This window comes from Sciurus carolinensis, chromosome 12 (genome assembly GCF_902686445.1).
Source record: "Sciurus carolinensis chromosome 12, mSciCar1.2, whole genome shotgun sequence".
Taxonomy (NCBI): Eukaryota; Metazoa; Chordata; class Mammalia; order Rodentia; family Sciuridae; genus Sciurus; species Sciurus carolinensis.
In genome coordinates this window covers 26,830,835-26,858,579 of record NC_062224.1, presented here as the reverse complement: position 1 = coordinate 26,858,579, position 27,745 = coordinate 26,830,835, and the positions used below count along the sequence as shown (strand labels likewise).

At 36.7% G+C, this 27,745-nt stretch overlaps 1 protein-coding gene across 1 annotated transcript in view; it reads left to right on the top strand.

The window, feature by feature from the left end:
- Cacnb2 (calcium voltage-gated channel auxiliary subunit beta 2) overlaps window positions 1-26,833 on the top strand; it is a 337,079-nt gene extending 310,246 nt beyond the window's left edge. The window contains 9 exon segments of the mRNA XM_047521043.1: window positions 3,093-3,226; window positions 6,864-6,944; window positions 7,435-7,468; window positions 7,471-7,492; window positions 16,426-16,535; window positions 19,456-19,607; window positions 20,939-21,034; window positions 22,183-22,368; window positions 23,088-26,833. Coding sequence (XP_047376999.1) covers window positions 3,093-3,226; window positions 6,864-6,944; window positions 7,435-7,468; window positions 7,471-7,492; window positions 16,426-16,535; window positions 19,456-19,607; window positions 20,939-21,034; window positions 22,183-22,368; window positions 23,088-23,582 — 1,310 coding nt within the window. The 3' untranslated portion in view covers window positions 23,583-26,833.
- The last annotated feature ends 912 nt before the right edge of the window (window positions 26,834-27,745 follow it).

Below are 27,745 nucleotides of genomic sequence, written 5' to 3'. Positions count from 1 at the left end.
CACATCAGTAGTTCAATAGATCTAAAGTAAACCTTCAGAAAATTCTAGAGAGAAGTTCCAGGGACAAATGCCCTACCTATCAAGTATGGATCGGTCTGCAATTTAATCTTTTTGTTTCCCAGAGGCCCTATCTATAATTCCTCTCAATCACTGCTATACCAAGGAGTATAAGCATCTAACTGAAGTAAATATGCTTGGATGTTCTTAAGAATGTGGAAAAGGAAAAAATTTCTACTTCACATTTGTGTAATGGGATGGTATGCCACACCTACATATGTGTAGACACATCACCCTTGAACTCTGCTCACCCTGACCCAGGTTCTGAGATTAAACAAAATTTACCTTCCAAAAAATGTTCCCAAAACTGTCATAAATATATACATACACACATATATATGCATGCACATATACATACATAAATGCTAGTAAGGAAGAATGAAAAAGCTATTTTCAAATATATGGAAGTGTCTTTTCCAAGTAAGTATTAATGTTTGCCAAGGTATGGAAATACAGGTATGAATTTAAAAAGCAGTAACATTCCTTAGTAAAAGGAGAACCATGTGAATCCAATGTACTATACAGAACTGTGAAGAAAGCTTGTTTCTTTAATGTGTTCTGAAAGTGACCACATGTTCTAGAATTCTCAAAGTTTCAGAATAAACCCAAATGCTTTTAGACTTAACTAAAAGTCAGAACCCGTAAGTTGGAACGTTGTCTATTTGGGATGTGGGGCCCTTGTGTGGAAATAAAGATAAATTTCAGTCCCGACCCAGGCTATGTGTGTGGGTAGCCAAACATCTGGGCAACATGACAACATTTATGCATTTCCACTCTTCCTTTTAACAAATCCATCTGATCATCACCACAGACAGGGTTTAGTGTGCAAAGCATAAAATTCAGTTCACAAACTTTGCCATCCCAGAGAGCTGTCAACCTTGACCTCCAACTAGGCATCCTCAGTTTCAGAATTGTCCCCTTGATTGTAGCCTTACTAAGCCCAATAAAAGGTGGAAAAAGAGGAAGAGTATGTGGGAATTTATGGCCAGAAGGGAAATGTATTTATTATTGGTTAAGACCTGTAAGACCCGTTATAGGAACAATAAAATAATGGCACAGATCCTCTCCTTAGTCCAGAAAGTTACTAATAATGATCTTCCATGTTGGGATTCAAGAAAAACCATTCCTCAAGACTTTATTTTTCAGACTCTTCCCAGGATAATCATTCAATAAGCCCCATAAAAAAATGCCTATATGAACAAAGGATTAACCCTAGTGTGGTATAAAAGCCAGGTAGGTTCAAAGTCCTGGGCACATTTTATATATTTCTTGGCACACCACATACTGAACCTTTTAGTTACTCCACGTGCATAGACAGCAAAAAAGAAAGACATGTTTACTAGGTAAATATGTGGAATTAATTTAGTTCATTAGTACTTTCCCTTGACAAAAACCATACCTCATCTATTATTGAGCCAAAACTGGTATTTGTAATATTGTACAAACAGTGCCAGGTATTTACTCCATCACAGGTTTTTGACCTTATCAAATGAAAAAGAGCAATTAAATGAGATCCTAATTTTCAGGGCTGAATGATCTAATATACATATACTACAAAATTGAAAAATAACATGATGCCTGTCAGATGATCTCCCATTCTTTGGAAGGTTAAAAGAGGCTATTGTGAGCAGCAGTTCAGCTTGTGTGTAAGGAATGGTAGATGTGTTGCAACACCAAGCAGTCTGTTGTTCCAAATGGTAAAGCATTCCTTCAATCTGAATGTACTGTGGTTTTTGTTAGAGGGTTAGCATGTATGATGTGGTGTTTTCCTGTGGTGAGTAAATTTCCTTCTCCCTGATTTACTCTCAACCATAAAGTAATTTTCTAGTGAGCTCAACTCTGTGATACCCTTCTGAGTCCTGACACTGAGAATGTGACTCCCTTGAGGAAGCAAAAGGAATTGAAAGTGTGCACCCAGATTGAGAAGAGACCTCACCCAAAGGGCTGCATGGCATAGGGACAAGAATGGACTCACTGAGGCAGGAGAACTAGATTCTGAGTCCTGGTCCTGCTGAGTTGTCACTGAGAACAAGTTGCATAAACTCTGAGTACAGCTTTTAAGTCTTAAAAATAAGAGGGTTGAAGTTGATCTTTAAGTGCTTTCATAGTTGAAAGAATTCTATCATAATTACATGTGGAAACATTTTTATAAACTCTGAGATTATGTATTCTTTTTTCATTTGCTACTTTTTAAGAGCTATATTTTCAGGTTGAATAATTTCAAGTGGAAGCACATCAAGCAGCAATCCAAAACCCTCACTTTACAGTGGGGAAGAGCAGTGGCTCTCTTAAGTCTTTGTGCCCTCTACTTTGCCTGCTGGGTTATATCCAGTGGCTTTATAAGTCCTCACAAGTCTTATTGTTTTCATTAGACTGGTATCATTTGGATATCATTAGATCCAGTGTTTTCCAATTAGTCTTTGATCAGGCTTTTCTGAGGGTGCACATACCATTCATTTTAATCCTATCTATTCTGGAACCCTCTCTGAATCATTTGCCATGTGTATGACTCCTTTGCTTGGATTGAGGAATTTCTTTCTTTCCCTCTAATACCTGTTGCAATTGTAGTAAACCTTTTCACATGGCCCTTATTTTCCACAAAATTAAGCAAAATTAGAAATCTGAGGCACATCCTGTTAAGTTTCCAATATAGTTGCCTTTTATCTAAAACTGGGTTGAGATACTGTACAAAGTGAAGCTGAATGTTCTGTACCATAGTTTTATATGGTTGATATGGAGAATATCAACATTATATTTAGAACTATAAATTAAAAATGTTTCTCAAAATATTCAAGAGATCTAGCATGAAACAGATTTGCTCAAGCAAACATCTAAGGGTATCTTTCAGTTTTGTCAGATTTGAGTACATTGCATTCTTAACGTGCTGACCTTTAAATTTTACTTTCTTTGTGCAGTGTTGAACACTTATGATAGATCTTTTACAGTGGTTAGTTTGTTTTCATTTTATTTTCTTTATAACCTGTTTTTCCTCTCCTGTCCACCTGATGATTTTTGAATTGTTTGTCTGTATATAGCTATAGACATAGATGCTACTGGCTTAGATGCAGAAGAAAATGATATTCCAGCAAACCACCGCTCCCCTAAGCCCAGTGCAAACAGTGTAACGTCACCCCACTCCAAAGAGAAAAGAATGCCCTTCTTTAAGAAGGTAACACGAACTTCCCAGCTCCCGTTGTCCACCTGCTCAACTGCACTGCGTCACATTTCTAGTCCTGTTGACTGTCTGTGTCCTTTGACAAGCCAATAACATGCATGCTCTGTTATTCTTTGTTTCTTTTCCACGCTGCTGTAGCTAAGCAGAAGCAGAAATCGGTAAGTTTACATTGACATAAGCTGTGTTTATCCTGCCACTGGCATCATTAGCATTAATTCCCACAGTTTTATTAAATACAATCATTTCTGCCCTAAGAAAAGAACCTATCAACAGCTAATTGAGTCCATGCATTTCAAACCAACTAAATTCAGTGACCTGTTAAAATACCATTACAGTACTTATCCTTTTTGATGGAATAATATCTACCACCAAGGGAATTTGTTTCAGCATTCAAGGATGTCCAACACTGACAACTCCATATAATGCACCTCAATTGTGCATGCTTATTCTGTCTGTCTTTGTCTTTCTTTTTTCCGGAAATTTAACTTATAATCAAGCATATTAAAGCAGTTACTAGATACTGATTTATGATATCCAGATACATAGCTTGTACTAAAAAAGATTATTCAATATTTAATTTAGTCAGTATTTAAACTTCTAATCCACTAGGTGCAAAATCTGCAGATGAACAAGACCAGTGGAAAACTGCAGGCTTGTTTTGGCGGTTTACTGTGAGTTTTTCCTATTGTCATATATAAATACTCTCCCAATGTTCTTGCCTTCTCCATCAGTCAGATTTCAGCATCTCACCTGTTGGACAATGGGGCTGGTGGCCATGCATAGAGCCTTTGCCATTGGCCAACCAAGATGCTAAGCACTGATGCTGCTTGTCCCCTGACTGGAAATTCCAGGGATTTCCTGAGCTCTCTTTACACCAGATAGCCTGATTCCTTTCAGCATGTTTTGTAGCTTCAAAGCATTATTTTTTAAAGGAGCACATACCCCCAGATTTACATTTTTTTCCCCTTCTTACCACTTTCCAGAAGCTACTCTGCTGTAATTTAGACTCATATTTCGTAATGTCACCAAGTCTGGCACAACCATGGGAATATTCTGGCACACATATATGAAGTAAAGTCTACTCTCTGCCCCATAGTCTCTCAATACTAAAATCTTCTCCTCTGCAAACAGTGTTTTACTCTGTAGAGGAACTCAAAGGTTATTAAAAAGTGTCAGATACTGAACCCTACACTTGCATTTTTTGTTTTTTATAAATTATGGTTACCTTAAGAAGGGAAGACCTCAGAACTCAAGACAGAACTTAAAACACTTCGATTTTTGTGTTAGCACAGAAAGCCCCAACTTGATATTCATCCACACCAGTAGGCCTACCTCTCTGGTCCTATTTTCTGATCATAGCTAAAGCTTGCAGCCAAGTGACCAGCAGTGTCCATAGGTTAGGAATGTAGAAAACCATCATTGCTAGGCCACTCTGGACTTCACAGTATAGGAACAGCCACTTAAACCATGATGTTAAGATAGTGTTTGAAGTTTGCTTACCCTTAAATTTCAAAACTTTTAAAAAAGGTTTATCACAAATTTTCCACTAAAAAATTCAAACAAAATAGGGTGAGCAGGAAAGGGTAGATAAAAAGATGTACTCATCAATAGGGCACAAAGTACCACTATTCCATCAAATAAGGTAATTTCTGTAGCTACCTTATTAAGAAGCCAATTGATTACCAGCATGGGTAACCCTTTGCTAGTTGACAGTCACAGATTGGAGGCAAAGAGCTATCAAATACGGCGCCACTTCAGAGTTAAAGACTTGGAAGTAAAAATTCTTGGTAGCTGTTATTAAAAATGCATGCAATTTATATTCCTAATTATAATGGTGGAAAAGGTGTTCTTATACTGCATAGTTACAAGGACTTGGCTTCTAAACATTTTCAGTAATACCCAGGTGGTATAAACGTAATAACTGAATAAATATGCTTATGATGCCTTCGGCACTGGTATTCATTCTTCTTATGTTATCAGATCTGTGGTAAACTTCAATGTAGAGCTCAGGGGGAAAAGAGCTTGAGATTCAACAATAAGACTGTTTTCTGTGTTTTAGATTGCTTTTAGAGTGGTGCTTGTGTGGCATTTGTGCTGTCACTGTATTATGTTTGTCTCTTTTTTTCTGTTCAAAAAAATGTATTCTACCTTTATTGTGTCTATTAAAATTAATTTCAAGAGTTAGGTAAAATTTTAATCAGTAAAATGCGACAGCACAGTCACAGTAATATTTTTCTCCCCTCTGATTGATTGTGCTGTCTACAAATATTGGTGAAATCTCAGACAGAAGCTATAGAATTTGAAATGCTTTTAAAATCCCTCCCACAAGCAACTTAAATTCAAACAAAGTGAGAAAGTTTGTAATAAGTGATTTTAAGCAACAATAAAATGTTCTTCAGTGACAGGCTGATACAAAAATTACATTTGCACATCAGTTTATCAAATTCTTAAAATAGTTAAAAAGCATTGTTCTTCTGGTGCATGTCATTCTTTAAATATATATTTTTTCAGGAACTCCTTTATGGAGAATGAGTGATATAGAACAAAAAGTCTTAATTTATTTATCCCAGTGTCTAAGGCTACATCTAATGCTCTCCTGCATTTCTTTAAAAAAAAAAAAAAAAAGATTATTTCTGGGTTAATGTAACCTTTTCTGTTATCAAAAGAATATAATATACAAATACTATCAAAAAATCAATCTTAATGTAATCAAACAAATTAGGTATTATATAATTTTTTAAAAAATTGTATTTGAAGCAAGCTGAAAAGTGTTGATAGTTGTAGAAATTACAGTGAAATTTAGCTCCTCCCCTGCTCTTCCAAAAACAAAAAAAATTACTGCAGAATACATGAATTAGTTATGCAACAGAAATACTACCTAAACTACATTTGAGAAGCATATTACATATGCAAGTTGATAATGAACCTTTTGAGGCCACTGAAGCATGGCTGGATATATTATTACACATTAATCACCTTCCTTCTCAGACACAAGTCTTACATTTATGTTTTTAAATGCCAACATATAGAAACTAAAAATCCAAAAGCATTAAATACTAACCTGGGAACAGTGATCATAATTTCTGTTTACTGGAGCATACATTCATGCCAATTTAAATGCTCACAATAAAACAAAATTTTCAAATATTTCGTAGTGAGATTCAATGTTTTGAAATTAGGTTTTATGCAGGTAAGACAAGCATCTAGGATGCAAAGATAATGGAAGCTTTCTTTTTTCCATAATTAACCATGGTCATCTCAACTCTTCAGAAAACTCAAATGCATTTGAAAAGCAATATTAACTTCCAGTCAAGCCTAAGGCACCTATTTTGCATGAGGCATGTTTCTGTTTGTTCTACAACTAGTTTTTGTTCAAAAGTGCCACTTTATGCTTTTGGAACTATTATGATAATAGCATTTCTTGAGATGAGCAAGAAAACCTATGCACTATTCAATAACATGAAACTCAGGAAAATAAACCCACCAATCTTTGATTGGGTTTATTTAGAAAAGAGGCAAGTAGAAAAAAAATTTAAATGTCTCATTAAGAGTTCAGCAAAGTTACCTTATTACATGTCAAATGCATTCTCTCTGTCTGTGAAACATCTAAACACATCTCCTCTCTCTGCAGACAGAGCACACCCCTCCTTATGATGTTGTACCTTCCATGAGGCCAGTGGTCCTAGTAGGCCCCTCTCTGAAGGGGTACGAGGTGAGTATCGGCCCTCTGTAGCACACTTGACTTCCAACATGCTGAACTGCTCCGTGACTCTACCTCCCACTTTGAACTCTAATTTGAACTTAAAGAGCTCACAGCAGCAAAGCATGGGTTATTGTTTTTGTTTTTGTTTTTGTTTTTGTTTTTCAAGCTGTGATATACCTTGCTTAATGTGTCAGTCTCCTGGCTGTTGCTTGGGAAATTTCTGCTAGCTACAGTTTACTCAGTCCAGGAAATCGTATTAAATGGAGAGGAACTGAAACCACTTGGTGTGTAATTTATTGCCACTAAAGCATCAGGATACATTTGGGGAACTTTGTCTTTTTAATTGTCTTTGCATTGGAACTTAGAAACAGAAAAATGTGGTAACCTCACATGCTTCTTTTTCCATACAAAGCTCTGGTGATTCTAAGAGTTCTTAAGCAAAATTGTTTTATTGTAAATAGTGATGTTTTGTCATAATTTATTGCTTTCTCAATTACAGGTCACAGATATGATGCAAAAAGCATTGTTTGATTTTTAAAACACAGATTTGAAGGGCGGTGAGTATTTCAGAATATTGCCCTTTGTGGATTTTTGACTTTACGATCACCAAACCGTAGTGGGACAGGCATGTTATATCAAGGGTAAACTGCTCACTAATGTCTATATGATGACAGGCAATCATATAGATTTATTCATTTATTCATTTATTCAGTTGAATCAAAATCAATAAATATTTGTCATGTTTCCTTTCTACATCTGCATCCCTGGAAAATGCAATTCCTGTACTTGCATTCATAAGCTGAACTTTGCCGTGGCCTTCAGTTCGTAATCAACCAGCTCTCATATAACTGCCCAGACATCATAAATAAATAACCCTTTGTCATTCACTTTCCCACTCTTCCCAAAGACTTTTTCAGCATCTCTTCTCTTCTGAAACCCTTAGCAACCTCTTCTCATCTCAATCTCTTTTTACAAACTTCAATTCCTGTGTCATTGAGAAAACGGGCAAACAGAGGAAGTCCCACCACAACTATCCCTGGTTGCATGTTTGCCAGAATGTTCTGCTTACTCTTAAGATATATTTCTAGCAGTGGCCAACCCACTTCCCAACCACTTGAGCACTAGATCCCACTCCCCATCTCCTCTCATTCGAACTAGCTAGATACAAGCTACCACACTCCTTCCCGGTCTGTGCATCAGTATTTCCTGTTCCAATAGAAACTGCATCCACATACAAAAATGCATTTGACTTCACATTTCCCACCAACTGTCTCGTTTTTCTTCATTCTTTTCAGCCAGGCTCACTGAAAGAGTTGTGTATACTTGCTTGCTCTTCTTTTTTCTCTCACGTCTATTCCAGTTATGCTGTCAACCACACTATTCAACCAGAGCTAGTCAAGATCACCAGTGACTTGCATATCGCTAAATCCAGGGGTGAATTCTCGGTCCTTACATTACTTGACCACAAGCAATAAAAGACACGGTGGACCATTTCATCCTTTCTTAAACAGTTTGCTTGGTTTCTGGAACCACTTTTCTGGTTTTCCTTCTGTTGCACTAGCTGCTCCTTTGTCTCCTCTGCTGGTTCTTCCTCACCAGATAGACATCTTGGAGAGCCCAGGGCTAAGCCCTTTAGTCTTTTCCCTCTTCCAACTACATTCACTTTTAAGTATCTTTCCTCTTGGCTGGTATTTCTCTGAATTCCAGACACAGATACCAAACTCCTTACTCAACGTCACCACTAAGATGTCTACTGGACCTCCAAACTTTCCCCCAAACCTCCCAGTCTTCCCAGTCTGATTTAATAGCTTCTTCAGCTTTCAGTCCCCAAGCCCTTCAGCCCCATATCACTGAATTATTCTTGACTCTTCTTTCTTATATCCTCCATCCAAATGCTGTTGTCTTCATCTTCAAAATACATCCATTTCTAACCACTCCTCTTCTACTCTATCCTTTTGATTTGAACACCATCATGTTTTCCTTGGACTTGGCTTAGTGCTTTTTTCATTACTCCCTTAGTCTGTCCTCAGTTCAGCAGCCTGAATGCCTGAATGTCCCTGTTAACTGTGGGTTGGAGCTCAACATTCCTTTATTCATGACTTCTCACTCAGATTGAAAACCGAAGTCTTTTTTATGGCCTCTATGACCTCTGGGATCTGACTCTGCACACACCCTTTTATCCTCATTTCTTTCACTACACTCCCCCTTGCTCTTTCTGCTTCAGCCATTTACTTCCTTACTGCTATGTGACTGTTCCCAGACAGCTGACATCCACATCCACATTAGGGCTTCTGCACTTTGCAGTTCCCTCTGCAGGGAACGCTTTTCTCTCAAATATCCTCCTTGGTGACATGTGCGTATGTGCACACACATACTCTCTACCTTTTCTTTTTATGTATTTTACCTATGTTCTAGTCACAGAAGAGTGATGAGAATATAAATTCCAGGAGGATAGAGGTTCTTAAACTTTTGTGAACTGTGTGCCTAGAACACTACTTGATCTGAACAATGAATGGATGAATGCTGAATCAATCAATGTCTGCTGCATACTCTGTGCTAAAGAAATGCAGAAATGTTGACTCTACTGTCTTTAAAAAAGGACTCATGAATACTGTTAAGTTGAAACTTCTAGCACTAAAACAGAACACAAATGAAAGGGTACTTCAGCATGGACAGTACAAGGTACAGGTAGCTTATTTTAAATGGTACCTAAGGTTTCACCAGCTGAACTCAGAGGAGGAGAAGGGCACTTCTAGTACAGGGTGTAAAGAGTGTGAAACTATCAGGGAATATTGCATTGTATTGAAGCAAGACACCTAGAGTTCTTCAAGGACCTGTGCAGAGAATGACTGGGAACAAAGCTTTATCATATGGCATACCAGTAAGCTTGGACTCAGTCCTTTCTCTTTCCTCTTCTTCCCTTCCATCCAACTAAGCCAATGTATTTTTTAATTGATGTCTTATAATTATACATAAGTGGGATTTGTTATGCCATATTCATACATGCACATAATTTGTTCAGTCTCATTCCCCAGTACCTTCCTTTTCCTTGCCTCTTCTTCCCATGATCCAGTTTCTCTCATCTACTGATATTTTAATTATTGTCATATATGCATTTATATATATATGTATATATAAATAAAATGATTCATTGTAGTGTATTTGTACATGGACATAGCATAATTCAGTAATTTCATTCCCCAGGACTGCCCCATATGCTCTTCTCTTCCCTTCCTCTCAATTCCCTGCCTGTACTCCATTGTTCTCCTTCCTATTTGGGGGAGCGCTTTCTGTTTTTCGCTCCCCCCGCTCCAGTTCTCACATATAACATTCAACCCTTGACTTTTGAGTCTGGGTTGTTTCACTTAGCATGATATTCCCCATTTCATTCCTTTTACTAGCAAATCACATAATTTCATTCTTCTTTATGGCTGAGTAAAACTCCAGTGTAGGGTATATGTCTCAGATTTTCTTTATTATTAGTCTGTTGATGGACATCTGGACTTGGTTCCATACCTTGGCTGTTGTGAATTGAGCTGCTTTAAACATTGGTATGCATATATCACTACAGTATGCTGATTTTAGTGTTTTGGGATATTTACCAAGAAATGGGATAGCAGGGTCATATGGTGGTTCCATTCCTGGCCTTTAGAGGAATCTCCGTACTGCTTTCCAGAGTGGTTGCACTAATTTGCAATCCCACCAATATTTAAGTGTGTCTTTCCCCCCACATCCTCACCAGCAATTGTTTGTATTCTTGATGACTGCCACTCTAACTGCAGTGACATGAAATATCAGTGTAATTTTGACTTGCACTTCCCTGACTGCTAGTGCTGTTGAATATATTCTCACGTTTGTTCATCATTTACATTTCTTCTTTTGAGAAGTGTCTCTTTAATTCTTTTGCCCATTTATTGGTTGGGTTATTTGTCTTTTGGTGTTGAGTTCATTATATATTCTAGATATTAATTCCCCCTTGGAATAGCTGGTAAAATTTTTTTCCCATTCTGTAGGTTCTCTTCATGTTCTTTTCCTGTGCAGAAGCAAGCTTTTTCATTTGATGTCATCCCACTTATTTTTGGTTTTTGTTCTTGAGCTTATTAAGGAAGTCACTACCTGTGCTAATATGTTAGAATGTTGACCCTATGTTTTCTTCTAGCAGTTGTACTGTTTCTGGTCGAATTCCCAGGTCTTTGATCCACTTTGAGTTGAGTTTTATGCAGGGTGAAAGAAAGGAATTTAGTTTCATTCTTGTTCATATGGATATCCAGTTCCTCCAGCACCATTTGTTTAAAAGGCTATCTTTCTCCAAGGTATGTTTTTGACCACTTTGTTAGGGATCAAATAACTGTCCATGTGGATTTCTCTGCATATTCTATTTTGTTCTATTGGTCTTAAATATGGTTTTATGCCAATATCATGCCATTTGGTATTATAGCTCTGTAGTATAGTTTGAGATCAGGTATTTGTGATGTCTCTGCATTCTAAGCAAGTCTTTATTGAGTATACTGTATGTGCCAGGCATTGTGAGGTGCTGAAACAGACAAGGACTTTAAAGGGTTTCAAAAACTTGACTTAGACAGCCTTGAATCAAATAATCAGTGGGTAGCATAGTAAAGCTCCTGCAGTATCAAAGACATGAAGGGAGTCCAAAATTTAAGAACAGATTATAGGGGACCTGGAAACATGTTGGACTAGTATATATTTTCTACATTTTGAACAAGATAGATATGCTGCCTCTTCACCACACTCCTTTCTCTCATCCTAACAACAGAAGTATAATAGATAGTATTGGTCAGTTTCAGTGTTCTGTTAAATTTAATAATTTCTAGGCCATACCTATTCCTACAATCATTTCTAATTTACATTGACCTTTTTTTTTGAAGTGGGGTGCTGGGGATTGAACCCAGGGCCTCACAATGCTAGGCAAGTGCTTTTACCACCAAACTACATTACATGTTTATTGTTCCATTTAGTTTGTGCCAGAAAATAGCTGTTGGCTTGGCCTGGGGATGTCAGGCACCAGCCAAGTATAAAAGGCATACATTTAATTTGCCCAGTTATTTCTTTATTCTCAGTTTTCATTTTTCACAATTTGGAATTATCTATGTGAACATGCAAACCTAAAAAATTCTGCTAGAATACAGACACTATGCTCTCCATGAAATGTTAACCTACTGCCCTTTCCTACAATGACTAAAATGGAATGGAATTTACTGACTCACCAATTCTATGTAAACCCTTACTCTGATTTGGATTTGGAAGGTGGATTCCAGCCAGGGTGTGTATCTCAGGTCCACATTCTGTAGTATCAGTCATTCAGATTGATTTCATTTAGGAAACAAAATCTCTGAATATTGGATCATCTACTGTTTCTCACCAGAAGTAACTTCCATATGGCTTTACTAACGGACCTGACTTGGACCATCTTGAGTTCACAGAGCTGGAGTTCAACACTCTCTGCTTGTGATCACCAATTAAAGGTCCACAAAGGAAGTAACAGAGTCCATAGGTAGAATTTCAAAAGACTTTAATGTTTTCCCCCATAATGAGATACACAGAGTAACTCTCTTCCCTTTTGGCAAGGGAAGACAACAGCAGAAGATAGAAAATCACCAGAAGGTACCAGGTATATGTATATTGGTTGCATTCTAAAAGGGAAAAAATGAATTATTTCAAAGAATTTTAGGCCCACAAGGGAGAAAATAAAAGGTTCTAGGTATTCAGGAAATCTTTTTCTGTTTTGAAACCCAGTTAAGTTAATAATTTGTGGGAGGCTCTGGATAGTTGTCAGAATCACTATTCCAGTTTGTTAGTGTTTTGTGTGTCAGGTCAAAGAAGACATGATAAATCATCCTCTTTCTGTTGTGTTCAACAGAATAGCCCCTTTAAAACGGGGTTTTCCCTAACCAACTGTGTCATGTCAACAAAACAATCTTCAGATTCACCTTTTAAGACAATGATAGGTAAATTAATAAAATCATGAACAAGAAGGAAAGCTACCATTTGGGACAAATTCAGTTTTCTCCCTCAGTAACTTTTAAAATATCAGCCATCAGTACTTAAGTGTTTGGAATGTGTACTGCATTGCTATAGGGATACAGTATACCAGTGCCAGAATCTTGTGTGAGGGAATCAGTAATTCTGGGAAACATCATATCACTTTATTTCCTGAGGTAAGAAAACATCTTCAAAACTGGTTTGGCTACATATCAGAATCACCTGAAGCATGTTAAGAAAATTCCAGGGGCCATATGCCACCTTTGACTAATTAATATCAAATCTCTAGGGAAGGCTGTGGGCATTTATAACTGTAGAAGCTTATACGGTGACTGACATACTGTGAGGGTTCAGACTCATGACTGTAACTGAATTGTCCCTATGAGTTTTGCTCTTTTGATCTTCAAGGTCTGTTTCTGGGCAGAACCCCTATTACTGACAACACCCAAAGCATGACAATTCAGAACTCAGATAGTGGCCTGTTTTATGCAGCATATGAAGATAACCACCGTAAGCAGGTCAATAGAAGCCTGGCTGAGCAGTATCATTTCTGTTTCCCTAGGATATCACCAGCACAGGGCAGGTGCTTCCCCATAAGTGTGCAGAGCTCTTTTGAGGCTCATAACTAGAGCTCTGGTCATCAGTAGTGCTCAGGTCTCAACCAGCTGTAATAATAAAGTGCCTAATGCTTTAGGTACTCATTCTTGCTTCTACAAGGAACCCCCATTCCATAATAATATACCAGCTCATTCCTTCTCTCCCTTAAGGTCTCTGACAAATGTCACCTTACCTGAAAGATCATCTCTGAGCACTTCACAGCATTCCCATCTCCATCCTCACTATTCTGCATTTTCAGTGGCACTTAGCACAACTCGACGTCAGATATCTGTTTGCTTCTCTCCATTCTTTGCCTCTTCTGTAAGAATATAAATTCCTGAATAGCACCCAGAACAATGACTGACCCATAGTTCTCCATAAATGTGAACGGAAGAATGACTGCTTCTGCACTATGCAGGTGTTCAGCATAAAGGAGTCCTATTTCAAACGTTACAGCTAAATTCCCAAATGTCATAGCCTTTACATTCCATACCAACCCCAGAGGAAACAGGAATTTTAAAATAATCATTGAGCACTAGTTGCTCCCACCTCTAGCCTGATTTCACCTGTGAATGCATTCTGAAATAATTTTATTATTTTTTAAATTCATGGGTTTATTATTTTTGGTGTTTTGTTGTTGGTATTGGTTTTTGTTTTGTTTTGTTCTTGTGATGCTGGGAATTAAACCCAGGACCTCACACACACTAGGCAAGCACTCTACTGCTGAGCTACAATTTCAGGCTTGTTTGTTGCTTTTTAAATGCTAAATCAAACTTCCATCAAAGCACAAAAGTCTTAAAAATCAAGTAGACTTACACACAACAATGAAGATGAGTCTCAAATCTGTTAGGCAAAGTATAAGAGGCTCAACTTGAAAAGTTACATACATATTTCTATTTATATGATATTCTGGAAAATTCAAAACCATAAGGGGGACAGTTTATAGCTCTATGGTTTGCAGTGGGTGGGATAGGAAGGATTCTCTACAAAGGGGAAGCACAAGGGAACTGTGGAGTTAGGAAACAATTCTGTGTCATGAATGCACTGGTGGACAAAGAATTCTATGAACTGGTACAAAATGAAACTGTACACTCTGAATGTCTAAAAATGTCTTTAATCAACGTTCCCATCTGACTCCTGGTTTAAATGGTTAGGGCTTTCTATTTGGAATAGCTTTCCTTCAAAATTTTGAAGGCCTTTGTTGATAATTTTCTGGTTTCCATTGTTCTTGAGAAATCCAAAACACTTCGATTCCTGTCCTGTTTTCCCCTGGAAACTTTCTTTTTTGCCCCAGAAATGTTATGAAATTTATACATTTTGGTATAGATCTTTTTTTTTTTTGGGGGGGTGCTGGGGATCGAACTCAGGGCCTTGTGCTTACAAAGCAAGCACTCTACCGACTGAGCTATCTCCCCAGCCCCGGTATAGATCTTTTAACCACTATACTAGATGCTTTTAATTTGAAAATCAGACTGAATTCTGGAATTATTAGTTTCTTCTTCTCTATTTGTTCTTTTTCTTAATTCCTAATCTTTGGAATTTGAACTTCCTGGGCAACTCTAATTTTCTTAGCTTGCTTCTATTTTATCTTTTGGCTTTTTTCTTAAAGATGCCCTTCACTTTCTTTTACCCTTCTTTTGAATTTTGCTTCCTACTGTCATTTTTAATTTCTAAAAAATCTTCCTCATTCTGTCTTTAAACACATTTATTCCAGTTTCACAGATAATTGTTGAACTTTGTTTGTTGTGGCCCTTCATGTAAAATGTTTTCCTAAGATGCCTAATAAACATTGCTATGCTCAAATTAATTAGAATTTCTGTGCTGGTAGGTAGAGTTTGCTAATTTTGTACTCACCTGTAGGACAGTCTTTATGGATAATTTACATAGATAACCTCCAATACACAATATCTGTGTGCCTTTATCATTTGCCAGTTTCCCCAATCTTCCTTTCTTATACCTCGAGGATATAAACATAAGCCTGGCTACCAAAATTCTAAGATGGGAAAGGTGGCTGTGGGCTCAATGTTCAGAATCCTTTTTTCTTTCCGTCTTGTATGCCCTGTGCCTGCTCTGCCTAGCATCTGTTGATCAGTTGTACTTTTTTTCTGCCTGCAGATAATTTGTGATCTTACAGAAGATGGGAAAGGAACTCTCATCTGGCCACTTCTTGTGGGCACCTCTAATTCTGAAGCAGATTTTTAAATCAAGCCTTTTGCTTTTAGTCCTACCTTCACCATCCTCTTCAAAGATATTGTCAGGCTTCAGTTTTGTTTCATAGCTTTTCCTGCTTCCCATTTGAATACTCACTGTATACTTTCTGTAGAATAAATCATTTACTATTTTCAACTTCCAGATCTTTTTGCTCATTTCTACTCTATCTAAAATGAACCCACCTCAATTTCACTGTCACAATACCTTATATGGTCTCTTCACAATAATCATCATAATCTTTCATTATTTTATTCTTCATCTCTGCCACTAGAGGGAAGATCAGGTTTGTCTTGATCTTATTTATTTTTCATAATTACCACAGAACTCAACCATTGTACAGGACCTAAGAATACAGGTTCAGAAGTCTGGGTTTACATCTGTTCTACCATTTAGTAAATACATACTTTAGGATAAACTTCTCTCCTGGGAATTTTTGGAATAATTTAATCAGACGATTTATGTAAAGTGCTTAATATGTAACTGTCACTAGGTACTCAACCAATAAATGCTAAATAAGGCAGAGAGAGAATAAGCAAAAAAGGAACAATTAAGTGTCCTAATATATGGTTGGAAAATAAGGTCATTATATATTTCATTCTTGGATGAATTTTGGGCATATATTTCAATTCCCTTCTTTAAGATTAACAACCTTAGGGTCTTCTGTTACTTTTTTCTCCAACAGGATATCTATCACAAGGGTCACTGCTGACATCTCCCTTGCCAAACGCTCAGTATTAAACAATCCCAGTAAGCATGCAATAATAGAAAGATCCAACACAAGGTCAAGCTTAGGTAAGTCTGCAATATTGATGAGCTGAAGCTATATAAACATTCCTCTCCCAAGAATGACAACGAAGAGATCTAACCGGATGATGCGTCCACGTACTGTACAGAAAAAATAGGCATGTATTGTCAGCAGCTAGTGGTACAATCTTGATTTCACTGTGTGGAAGGATTGGTCATACTTTCAAGTTAAAAATTCCACATGCTGTCAGTACTGATGTTTTGGTTGTGGTATGTTTTCACTAACAGGTGCTGAGTATTTGAATTATACCAATAATGAAATCATATTCAGAATAATACAATTTATGTATATAGTGAAAATGCTGAAGTAAATTCAGGGCTATTCTCCATTGATTGACACCAATATTTATTTGTAAAAACAGTGCAGAGGTTTTGTTAATTTGTTTAGAAAGCAGTGTCTGAAAATCGCTCATTAACCAATACTGATTAAATTCAGACCCTTCCCAATGATTTTATCTCTTTGAAACGTGCTTAATCACTGTTACACATTTAACTTACTGGATTGTTAGGCTCCTACTTTTATAAAATTTATATAATTTTCCAAGGGTTGTATGAGATATTTAACCTTTAGATATTCCTTTTCATTTATAGGTTAAATATATATTCCTTGGGATGCTAGTTTTTAACATAATAGTTTACTCTGATGTATGATTTAAGTAGAAAAACTACTAGAAATCAAAGGTTAGTTATGGTGCTTTATAAAACTGTTTTATCCCTTACCAAACAATTCTTCATTGATGAGTCTTCATCTGACAATTGAAACTACGCTCATTATTGGGTGCTTACAGGAAGTGTTATAAAATGATCATTTCATATATTCAACTCTGACAGCCAACTAATTAGACTTACTATTAAATCAATGAGATGCATTTAGATTGCCAAGGCTTTCTAAAACTATTATGTATACGTTATTTTTAAATGACTCTTCCAATATTTTACTGAGTATATACCATATAAAAAGATGAATTAGATGAAGCCCCTCCTCCTAGGAGCTTAATGGCAATAAGGCAAATTCAAGAGTTCAATGGAATAGAGGACAAAAGCCATCAGGGAAGGTGTTCTGAGAAGCTGGTCTGAGCAGACTGTAAGCATGGTACTTTAGTCAAGAAAAAATGGGGAAGATGATGATTTGGGACAGTGGGAACTACAAGAGGCCTCCGGAAAACATGTTTCACTTTGGCTGAGTGTATGGTTCAAACGAGGTAGGGGTGAAAATATTAAGGAGCTTGGAGCTTAAGGTATTAGAGAACCATGTACAGATTTATGTCCATTCATTTAACAAATACTTGAGAACAAACCATGTGGTAGGCATTACTCTAAGTGCCAGAGACAGAAGGACACAAAGTCCTTGGTCTTAGGGACTTTTGTCTCATGGGAGAGAGAGCCGGCCAAAAACTTACAGACCATTCATTAGTCAATGGATGATGAGTCCTGAAGCAGCAGAAGGCTGGGGTAGAATAAGCTGAGGAGGGCGTAATTTTGTAGTGTGAAGGCCTCTCTGAGGAAGTGACTTTTCAACAGAAAAATGTATATAGTATGTTAGAGTGCCAGGAACACTTTTCTGAGGTAACTGAAAGAAATTATTCTTAATTCACTTATAGTCCTACCTTTCTCATCCCTAGATTATTTAGTAGCAAATCTTAGACACACATATGCTGAGTTTTTCATTTGTGTGTTATGATTGCTGCTTAACTGAATCAGGATTCAAATGAAATCTGTATATCATAGTTCATAGATCTCTTAAATCTGTTTTGCACAAGTCTTTTTCCTTGTCACTTATTCCATAAGGTACTGACAGTCCAAATTTTGCTAACTGCATTACACTGAGATAATTTATGTGAGTCTGTTTCTTACAGTTAATTTGGAAGTTTAATACGTGCATTTTTTTTTCTTTTAGCAAGACCTTATTGTGGGTTGTATGTCACCAAATGTTAGTATGTTGAGCCCTGATTCCGAGTCCAGGTAAATAAGAGGTCTCTATAACATTGTGAGGCTAGATGCATCATTAGCGACTTGCTTTTCTGGAACAATATACCAGTTAAACTTATTCCTAGAAATCTTCTGGTATGAATGCAGATGCATAAGAGGAATCAAGGGTATTTATGGGACCAAGTTTGTTGGCCTACAGGAGTCTCAGAATTGATCTTCCATAACTGCAGTGGAAACTACAAGCTACATCTTATACTTTACAGATCTATGCTATCTACCAGCTTCTGGCTAATAATTAAAATGTAGCTAGTATGAATAAGCAACTGAATTTTTAAAATTTGATTTTAAGTGCTTTATAGCTGGGCTACCATACTAAGCAACATGGAGAATATTTTCATCATCACAGGTTTTAGAATCTTTAGAGAGATCATAGAGCAGCAGATGAACTGAATGAAATTTTCTTGGAGTTCAAGTAGATTTTTAGATGTTTGGTGACAAGCAACACTAAAAAGTATCTAAGGTAATAGATAACTGCCCTTTATAACATGAATGTTGCAGGACCATTTCTTTGTGTTTTTGGACAGTTTGTAATATGTACCTTTCATGTAGTGCAGCTTGCTAATAAACATCTCAACAGCATGATATTAGGGGACACAAATGTAGATAAGCTCATGCAGTGACAGGAAAGCTGGCAACAGCTGCTAGGTGAAGTGGAAAGATGTCTCATTTTTATGATTCCAGAGAATGAAAAATGAGTCAGCAAAGAGTATAAAAACTTTTGGTTCTCAGTATTATGCTGAAGCAAATATTAGAAATTCTAAAGGTATTATAAAGAAATAGCCCTTTCCAAAAAATAACTCTGATCAAAACTGTGTCACCTGTAAACACAAACTGGCTAATCTGACCACCTGTTGAAGAAATAATGTACCATTTAAAATGACATTTTTTAAATAACTGAAGTTTGCTTAAACTTTTACAGCGGAAGTTCAGAGTGAAATTGAAAGGATTTTTGAACTCGCAAGAACATTACAGCTGGTAGTTCTTGATGCGGATACTATTAATCATCCAGCTCAACTCAGTAAAACCTCTTTGGCCCCTATTATAGTGTATGTAAAGATTTCGTCTCCTAAGGTAAGGAGGGTTGCTGCTGCTAGTTAGCTCTATAACCAGACTTTATTAAAATGTGTTTTGTTTGCTTTCTAATTATAACAGGCTATGCTTTTATGATGGATGTGGAGGTTGAAGATATGCACTATCATGAGTTTTTATGATTGACATAAGCAAAACACTGCTAGTTTATTGGGCTGGAGCAATAATTCTTAAAGTGCAGTCCGTAGATCCCTGGTGGGCTGTGACACTTTCAGTGGATACATTAGGTAAAAATTAAAGCTATTTGCATGAATGGTGAAAAGCCATGGTGGGTAAAATAGTACTAATAGTTATTGTATCACCATCATGCTATCATAGTTAAGAATGTTCTAGTGGAATAGTAAAAGTTTCTACGTAAGTATCACAATTTTATTAAATTTACACATTTTAAGAGTCTGTAACAAAAAGGAAGTGTATATAAGGACACTGCTGCCTGCCTAAGTCACTTTTTTTTTTTCCCATGGGATACTATTTGTACTTCAATGAATAACAGGTTGTACGTATTCAGATATTTTCTTGAACAAAATGAGCTGGTCACTTCAAAGAGAACACACAGCATTTGTTGCCAATGAGAATATAACACATATCATGTTTTAATTCTATATATGAATGTCAACAGTTTTTGGAAGCTCTGACTAACTCAGTGAACTGTTTTTTTCCAAGTAATCAGTAAATGTTACAAATCATGGTAAAACATCCAAATTTTAGACAGACCAGGAGAATTAATGAGAGGGAAGTTCATTGATATGGTTCCAGATTCTATATGTCGACTTGTCTTTAAGGCAAGACCACTTGTTGAATTTTAGCGTCAAAGAATATCAACAATCTAAAAAGATGCAACTAAAATAGTCCTCCTTTTACATTATTTGTAGCACGTTAAATTTTTCTTGCATACTTCAACCAAGATGACACATTATAGAAGCATACAGAATAATTCAGTTGTATTCTATGAGAAAAACTGTAACTGATTTATTATTTTAAAATGTTCTAATATGTAAGTATTAGAACCATTTCACATAAAAGCTCTTGGGGATTTTTGATTTTTTTTTAAACCTGAAGAGGTCATGAGGCAAACAGTTTGAAAACATCCTACAAAGGACATAGTAAGCTCTATGCAGGTGCATAAAGATGCAACTGAGATTTATGTCAGCATATTAACTTTGTAGATATTTTATATTTTATAGCTCAATCTATTTATAAACCATCTTTTTGTGTTGTATATATAAAGGTTCCAAGATACAGGAGTTACTTATATACCTTGTAATTCACCTAAGTGAAGAGATTCCTCTGTTGAAAACTTGTCTCTTTTACAGGTTTTACAAAGGTTAATAAAATCTCGAGGGAAATCCCAAGCTAAACACCTCAATGTCCAGATGGTAGCAGCAGATAAACTGGCTCAGTGTCCTCCAGTAAGTTTTGTCTGTACATGACAGAATCCAGTTGGAGAGATCAGACCTGGAATTTCATTAAAAAAGAAAAAGAAAAAAGCAATAATTAGTTAAATGCCTGTCAGGGAAAAGAATCCTTATCATTTATAGTTGTATTCTCTTTGAAGAAGCAAACTGTCTTTCCTGCTTCCCAGATCACATGTTGAACACATTAATAGGCCAGATAATCATCATGGCTTACAAAATGCTATGTGCATCCTGTGGTATACTCACTTAAATATAACTACAAGACTGTAGTCTCACAGATAATTTGTAAGATGGATCTCGTTGGTGTTGGTTTAAGTGTTAGCTTTTTAGTGCTATAACCAAAATACCTGACAATAACAATTTAAAGGAGGTAAAGTTTATTTTGGCTCAAGGTTTAGAAGTTGAGTCCATGGTGATCCAACTCCATTTCTCTGGTCTGCACATGAAGGTGGAAGGATGTGGAGGAGGAAAGCTGCTCAGCTCACAGGGGCCAGGGACAAGATATAATTCCCAAGGCCATACTTCCTCCAGTCACATCTTACCTGCCATAAAGTAGACTAAATTATTAATCCATTAAGTGGATAATCTGCCTTGGAACTACTGAAGTTCTAGTTCCCTCTACCTCCAATCAAGTGCTGCTAGTTCAGGGGCTGTAAAAGTTACCAATTTGATTGAAGTATGTTAACAAACCTTGATCAGTGAGACGTGTTTCTTAACAAACTACTAAGAAGTTTGAACCATGTCAATTTGAGTGCTTTCAGTAGTAGCTTTTGTCAAATTTTATATCCTGATCTTGCCTCAGTAACTTCTAAATTAAGCTTTTTTGCAGTTACTGTGTCAAAAACAGGCTTCTTCCTATACTGTTCAGATTTTTATTCCTGTTCCTATTTCCTATCATATTCACCGTTTTTCATTATTGATAAACCTTAGTGTCATATCCTAAGGAACTATTATGACACCTGTTCACTTTAAACATTCAGTGTTTTAAACAAGGATATGAGGCGACACATTTCTGTTGCTGTCTTAGCTTATAAAAGAACACATAAGCAAATCAAGTGGTGCAGCCTCATGAGTCTCTTCCTCCCCGATTGGTGGGAACTCATTCTGGATGGGTGCGCTATCTAAAATATTTGCCTCCCCAGGAGTTGTTTGATGTGATCTTGGATGAGAACCAACTTGAAGATGCTTGTGAGCACCTTGCTGACTATCTGGAGGCCTACTGGAAGGCCACTCATCCTCCCAGCAGCAACCTCCCCAACCCTCTACTTAGCCGTACCTTAGCCACTTCAACTCTGCCTATGAGCCCCACCCTAGCCTCTAACTCACAGGTAAGGAAAGTGGGATGCCTAAGGTGACACCACTGTGACCTAAGCCCAGCTCTAGTATATTATGCTATCCCAACTAAGACCAGAAGTATGAGTCATTTGGATATTCAGGTTCACTGAGTTGTGTACCTGAAGAGAAGCACTCTAAACACAACATACACAGACTTTAACTGCATGATCCTAAAAGACTGCAGACTGTTTGGACAACCCTGAACAAGTTCCTTAACTGTTCTTGCCTCAGTGGACTTGGGAATGACAATGGCAACTGGACATATCTTTATCCCCCCTCTGGAGATTACCTTATTTCCTGGGGTGGTTATACTAAAGAGTATCTGTGAAGGCCTTTCCCATTTAAGCACTTCATAATCTGATTTTGCCTTTTATCCCTTAATCCATATTTTAATCTCACATGAGGCAGCTACCTACATGTAGAAAAACTTCAGACCTACGTATGCATTGGCACCACAATATAAGCTTTCTAAAAACTTTCTCCCTTCTTCATTTAGTCATTAAAATAAACACACAAGTTAACAAGGTCCAGTTTAATATATGACAACAACCGTAATAAGCATATCAATGACACTACCAAAAGAATTAAGTAACTTGAGCTGGGTTAAACATTTCAGATACATAAAAAGGACTACACCTGAATGGCCTTGCATCTTAATTAGCTCTTTGTACACTCACACTGGTTAATGTCTTCATGTGTCCACCACTGCCAGGGTTCTCAAGGTGATCAGAGGATTGATCGCTCAGCTCCTGCCCGTTCTGCTTCCCAAGCTGAAGAAGAACCTTGTCTGGAACCAGTGAAGAAATCCCAGCATCGTTCTTCCTCCTCAGCCACACACCACAACCATCGCAGTGGTACGAGTCGAGGCCTCTCCAGGCAAGAGACATTTGACTCTGAAACCCAGGAGAGTCGAGACTCTGCCTATGTGGAGCCAAAGGAAGATTATTCCCATGAACATGTGGACCACTATGCCCCACATCGTGACCATAACCACAGAGAGGAGACCCATGGGAGCAGTGACCACAGACACAGGGAGTCTCGGCACCGTTCGAGGGACACAGACCGAGAGCAGGACCACAACGAGTGCAATAAACAACGAAGCCGTCATAAATCCAAGGATCGCTACTGTGACAAGGATGGAGAAGTAATATCCAAAAAACGGAATGAGGCTGGAGAGTGGAATAGGGATGTTTACATCCGCCAATGACTTTTGCCCTTTGTCTCCCCCTCCCCCAACTCCCCTCAAACAAAATCTTTGGGGTCTACATTGCAATCATATGTGATCTGTCTTGTATATTTTATATTGCTGTTGCTTAAATAGCAATAGCATGAAATAGAGTATTAATATACTTTTTTTTTTTTTTTTTGGGGAAGTGCTATATAAACTGGCCTGGTACAGCTGCAGTCCTCCGGTTGTATACTAGACTCTTCAAAACCTGTTTGGGGTAGCTGCCACTTGAACAAAATCTTTTGCCGTCCAGAAGACATTAGTGTTTTAAGAAATGTAATGATGTATATCCAGCAAGCCAGATGCAGCACAGATTAAAAAGTGGAATTTCTTGGTTCTCCAGATTTTTAATACCCAGATACCTGATGGGCATATTCATTCATTCATGGACCACTGTTTCTTGCTTGTACCTCTGGCTGACTAAATTTGGGGACAGATTCAGTCTTGCCTTATACAAAGGGGATCATAAAGTTAGATTCTATTTTCTATGTACTAGTACTGTGTACTGTATAGACAGTTTGTAAATGTTATTTCTGCAAACACCTTATTATATATAATATATATATCAGTTTGATCACACTATTTTAGAGTCTTAATGCCAAGTCAGCAGATTTGCTTTATGAATTACAGGGATTAGAAACGCCCACATTCAGGAAATTTGTAATAACATTGTCTAGACACCTCTCCCCATTCTAGAAGAAAGTCTGTATATAATGTAAATATGTGTGATTGCTTGACTTGAAAAAGTTTGATTTCTGAATGTTCTATCATCCTTGTAAGTTTATAATTTTAATCATAAATTATGGTAAATATAACCAAACTCCAGAGATTGTTCTACTCCATACAGTTCACACAGATTGTGACAAACACATACTTAGTAGCTAGTGTCTGTTAGTCACTGCACTGGAGTATATGAGCCGGAACCCGCTGTGTGCGTGTCTGTCCGTAAGAATGTGCACGAGTGACTGAGATGAATTAAAATGCTGAAGATTAATGAAGAAACTAAAGACTGCTATCTAGAATTCTCACCTGGCTTTGTACTTAATTGTGCTCTATGTTGCTTTAATAATCCATTGAGAAGTCAGGGAAGGTGAGGAAGCTTGCTGCCAAAGGTAACTAGGAAAGCATTCATCTGCTGGCTCCTTATTTTTGCTCCTAGAGAGGAAAAATACAGGCAACTTTTACTGTGAGTGTTTCACTGGAAATATACAATCTTTGTGTTAGAGTATTTGTTTTAGTAAGAAACGTTTACACAGCTTGTGGAAGTATTTCATAGGAAAATAAATTTTTATAACTTCTCCCACTTCATTTTCTAACCTTGCCTATTAATCCTATTGTTTATCTCCTAGTTACCCATCGTTCCTCCCACCACCAACTTGAACAGTTTCACTGTCTGTCAGAACCCAGAAGTGCTTCTTATAACCAAAGTTTCTGCTCTTCAGAAGTTATCAGGGCAAAATGGGGTGACTTGAAGTGAATGAAATGTTAATATTTTCTTACATCTACTCTGAAGGGGAATCTAGAAGACATTATCTCCATGCCTCAATTATTACTGTTGTAGGAGCTTCCAATGCTATTATGCTAATGCTAAAACCTTTTCTGTCTCTCAAGTTTTAAGAGAGTATTAGGTGTGCAAATACCTAGCACTTGAAGCTTGTCCCAGGAAAATGCCTATCTATAATTGCCTAACTTCAGATCTGTACATTTATTTAACAAAATAGAGTATTTTTTGTTTTGTTTAATCATTCCAGGTTCTTGCCAAATATTCTTGGGTTTTTATAAGTAAAAACTTACATTTAATTATTTCCCCAATACCACCTGAGTTTTAAAATAAGTTAATGTTTTATCAGCTAATAAGTGAAAAATTTCCTTCATAATCCATCTTCTGTACTAATAAAAATTCACAGAAAAACAGTAGTCATTAATTTTGATGTAAGTTTACATCATTAAGAAGCCCTTTTCCAATTTAAATTGCTTTTCAAAATATATTAAGATGTTAATCACCAATCTATTCCTTTCTTACATGTTACTTCATCCCAATTAATGACTTTGGAATTCTTAAATTCTTGAAGTATAACTGGTATTTAACTTACCTGCTGCTATCAATAGTGCTAATAGATTCCATCTATTTAATTTTTGTCCCTGAGTCTTAGTTTCTCACTTTACTGTGGAACATACTAGTGCAAATCAGAATATTCCTCAAATAAATATATTGAAGGATCTGACCTAAGAGCATTTATATGTGAAAACTGTACAGTGGGCATATGCATAAGTGTGTGTAGTACATCTATAAATGAAGAAAAATAATCACAAGGACAATGGGATATTTACTGACTTGTGGAATGTAAAATTATAGTCTTTTCACATAGCAGAGGCTTAATCTTAACCTATACATTTATACAACCATGATTTTTGTAGTCAACCTAGAAAATGCTGGAAATGTTCTTTACTGGTCTTTGTCATACCCATTTCAATTTTTTCCTATGCTCTTTCTCTACTGCTTATTTAAGTTACTGTTACAAAAAGGTGCTGCTAAATGTAGGATGTCTTAGTCATACTGTACTTTGGGACAATGCCACATTTTAACATGGTCTGCTATGCATTCCTGTTAAACAAACATGCACTGTCAGCTACACTGAACTGTTCAACAAACCTGGTTTAAAGTCGTTCATATAAAACAAATAAAGAGCTGGCTTCTGCACTGTTTATTAGTAGTAGTATTACTTGCCAATTTTAGGAATGATTTTTGTAGTTAAGAACTTGTTACATAATCACTACTTCTCATTGTGAAGTATCTTCCATAGAAGCACTGCTAACTACTTGATGTTCCTTTATCCACTATGCTGGATTTAAAAAAAAAAAAAAAAAAAAAAAATTCAAGGTAGGTAAAGGATTTGTTAAGATATGAGCTACAGCACAGTAATCTTCCTCCTGCCTTAATATGTGCAAGGATTTGGGGATTACATTTTAAGAAGAAGATTCATCTTCTTGATGTATTTCACTTCTCATCCTTTTTCTTTTGCTTAGTGATGTATTGCTACTAGTCCTAGATGCTCTGCTTTTATTAAAATAGGAGTCACATTGCTAGAGAAAACAGTTTAATTTCTGCCAAAGTTTGCTTTTAACTATTTGTACTTTGTTATTTAAACTAAAATATGACAGGATTTAAGTAAAATATACTCACTGTTGAATTCAAGTATTTTTAAAAGTTCATTAAAAGATACATTTTACCCCACATTTCTGATTTTTTCATTACATTTTTGTGTTCCTTAAAATTGAACAGTTACATTTTCCAATTTGCTAATTTTTGAAGGAAAGACCCACTGAAAATTAGCTAAAGGAAAAATTTCAACAATATCCTTTGTCTTTACTGCTTTAAATATGCAAATATTTATTCTATTTCACTGTCATTAGTTATATTTTGATATGTACTGGTATTGATCAAAAATTCATACAAGTTTGTTGCTACACTGCTTTTCTACCATTACCATCCATCCAGCTGAAGCCTTTTCAGAAAGCATGAAAGGAAACAGATTTAAAATTTGAGGGGGCATGCTGAGCCCTGTTACAGGAGTATAAGTAACAATGATTAGTCAAATGACATCTACTAGACACAAGGCAGAATGAGGAGTGTATAGGGTCACATATTTGAATCTTGTGAAGCTTGAAATATTTTTTTTCTCAGTAAACACCTATTAACTATCTACTCTGAAGCAATGACCACCCCCCCCCCAAAAAAAAAAAATCTCTATGTCTAACATGTTTCCAAGCTTGGGAGTTGGGCTCAGGACATGGCTGGCAAACAAAAGTATAGGTGCCATGACAATAAAATATATGGGTACCAGAGTTATTTACCAAGAGAACTCAGGGAAGGGTATTCAAGTATTTTTAAAAATATATTACCTGATCCAAGAGACCTTGCAATCATGATGGATACAATAAGTAGTTATGAGAAATTTCTAAAGGGAACTATGGTCGGGGGAGGAACTATTAGGGAACTGTTTCCAGTAGTTCCTTTCTTATACCCAAGGCCCAGTAACATTTTGGGTGATTTGAATGAAAACTGACAAAACAGTCTGATGTATTTAACATGCAAGACAGCCTTTAAACTCCAGTTGGGTATGGAGTATTTTTAGAGTTTA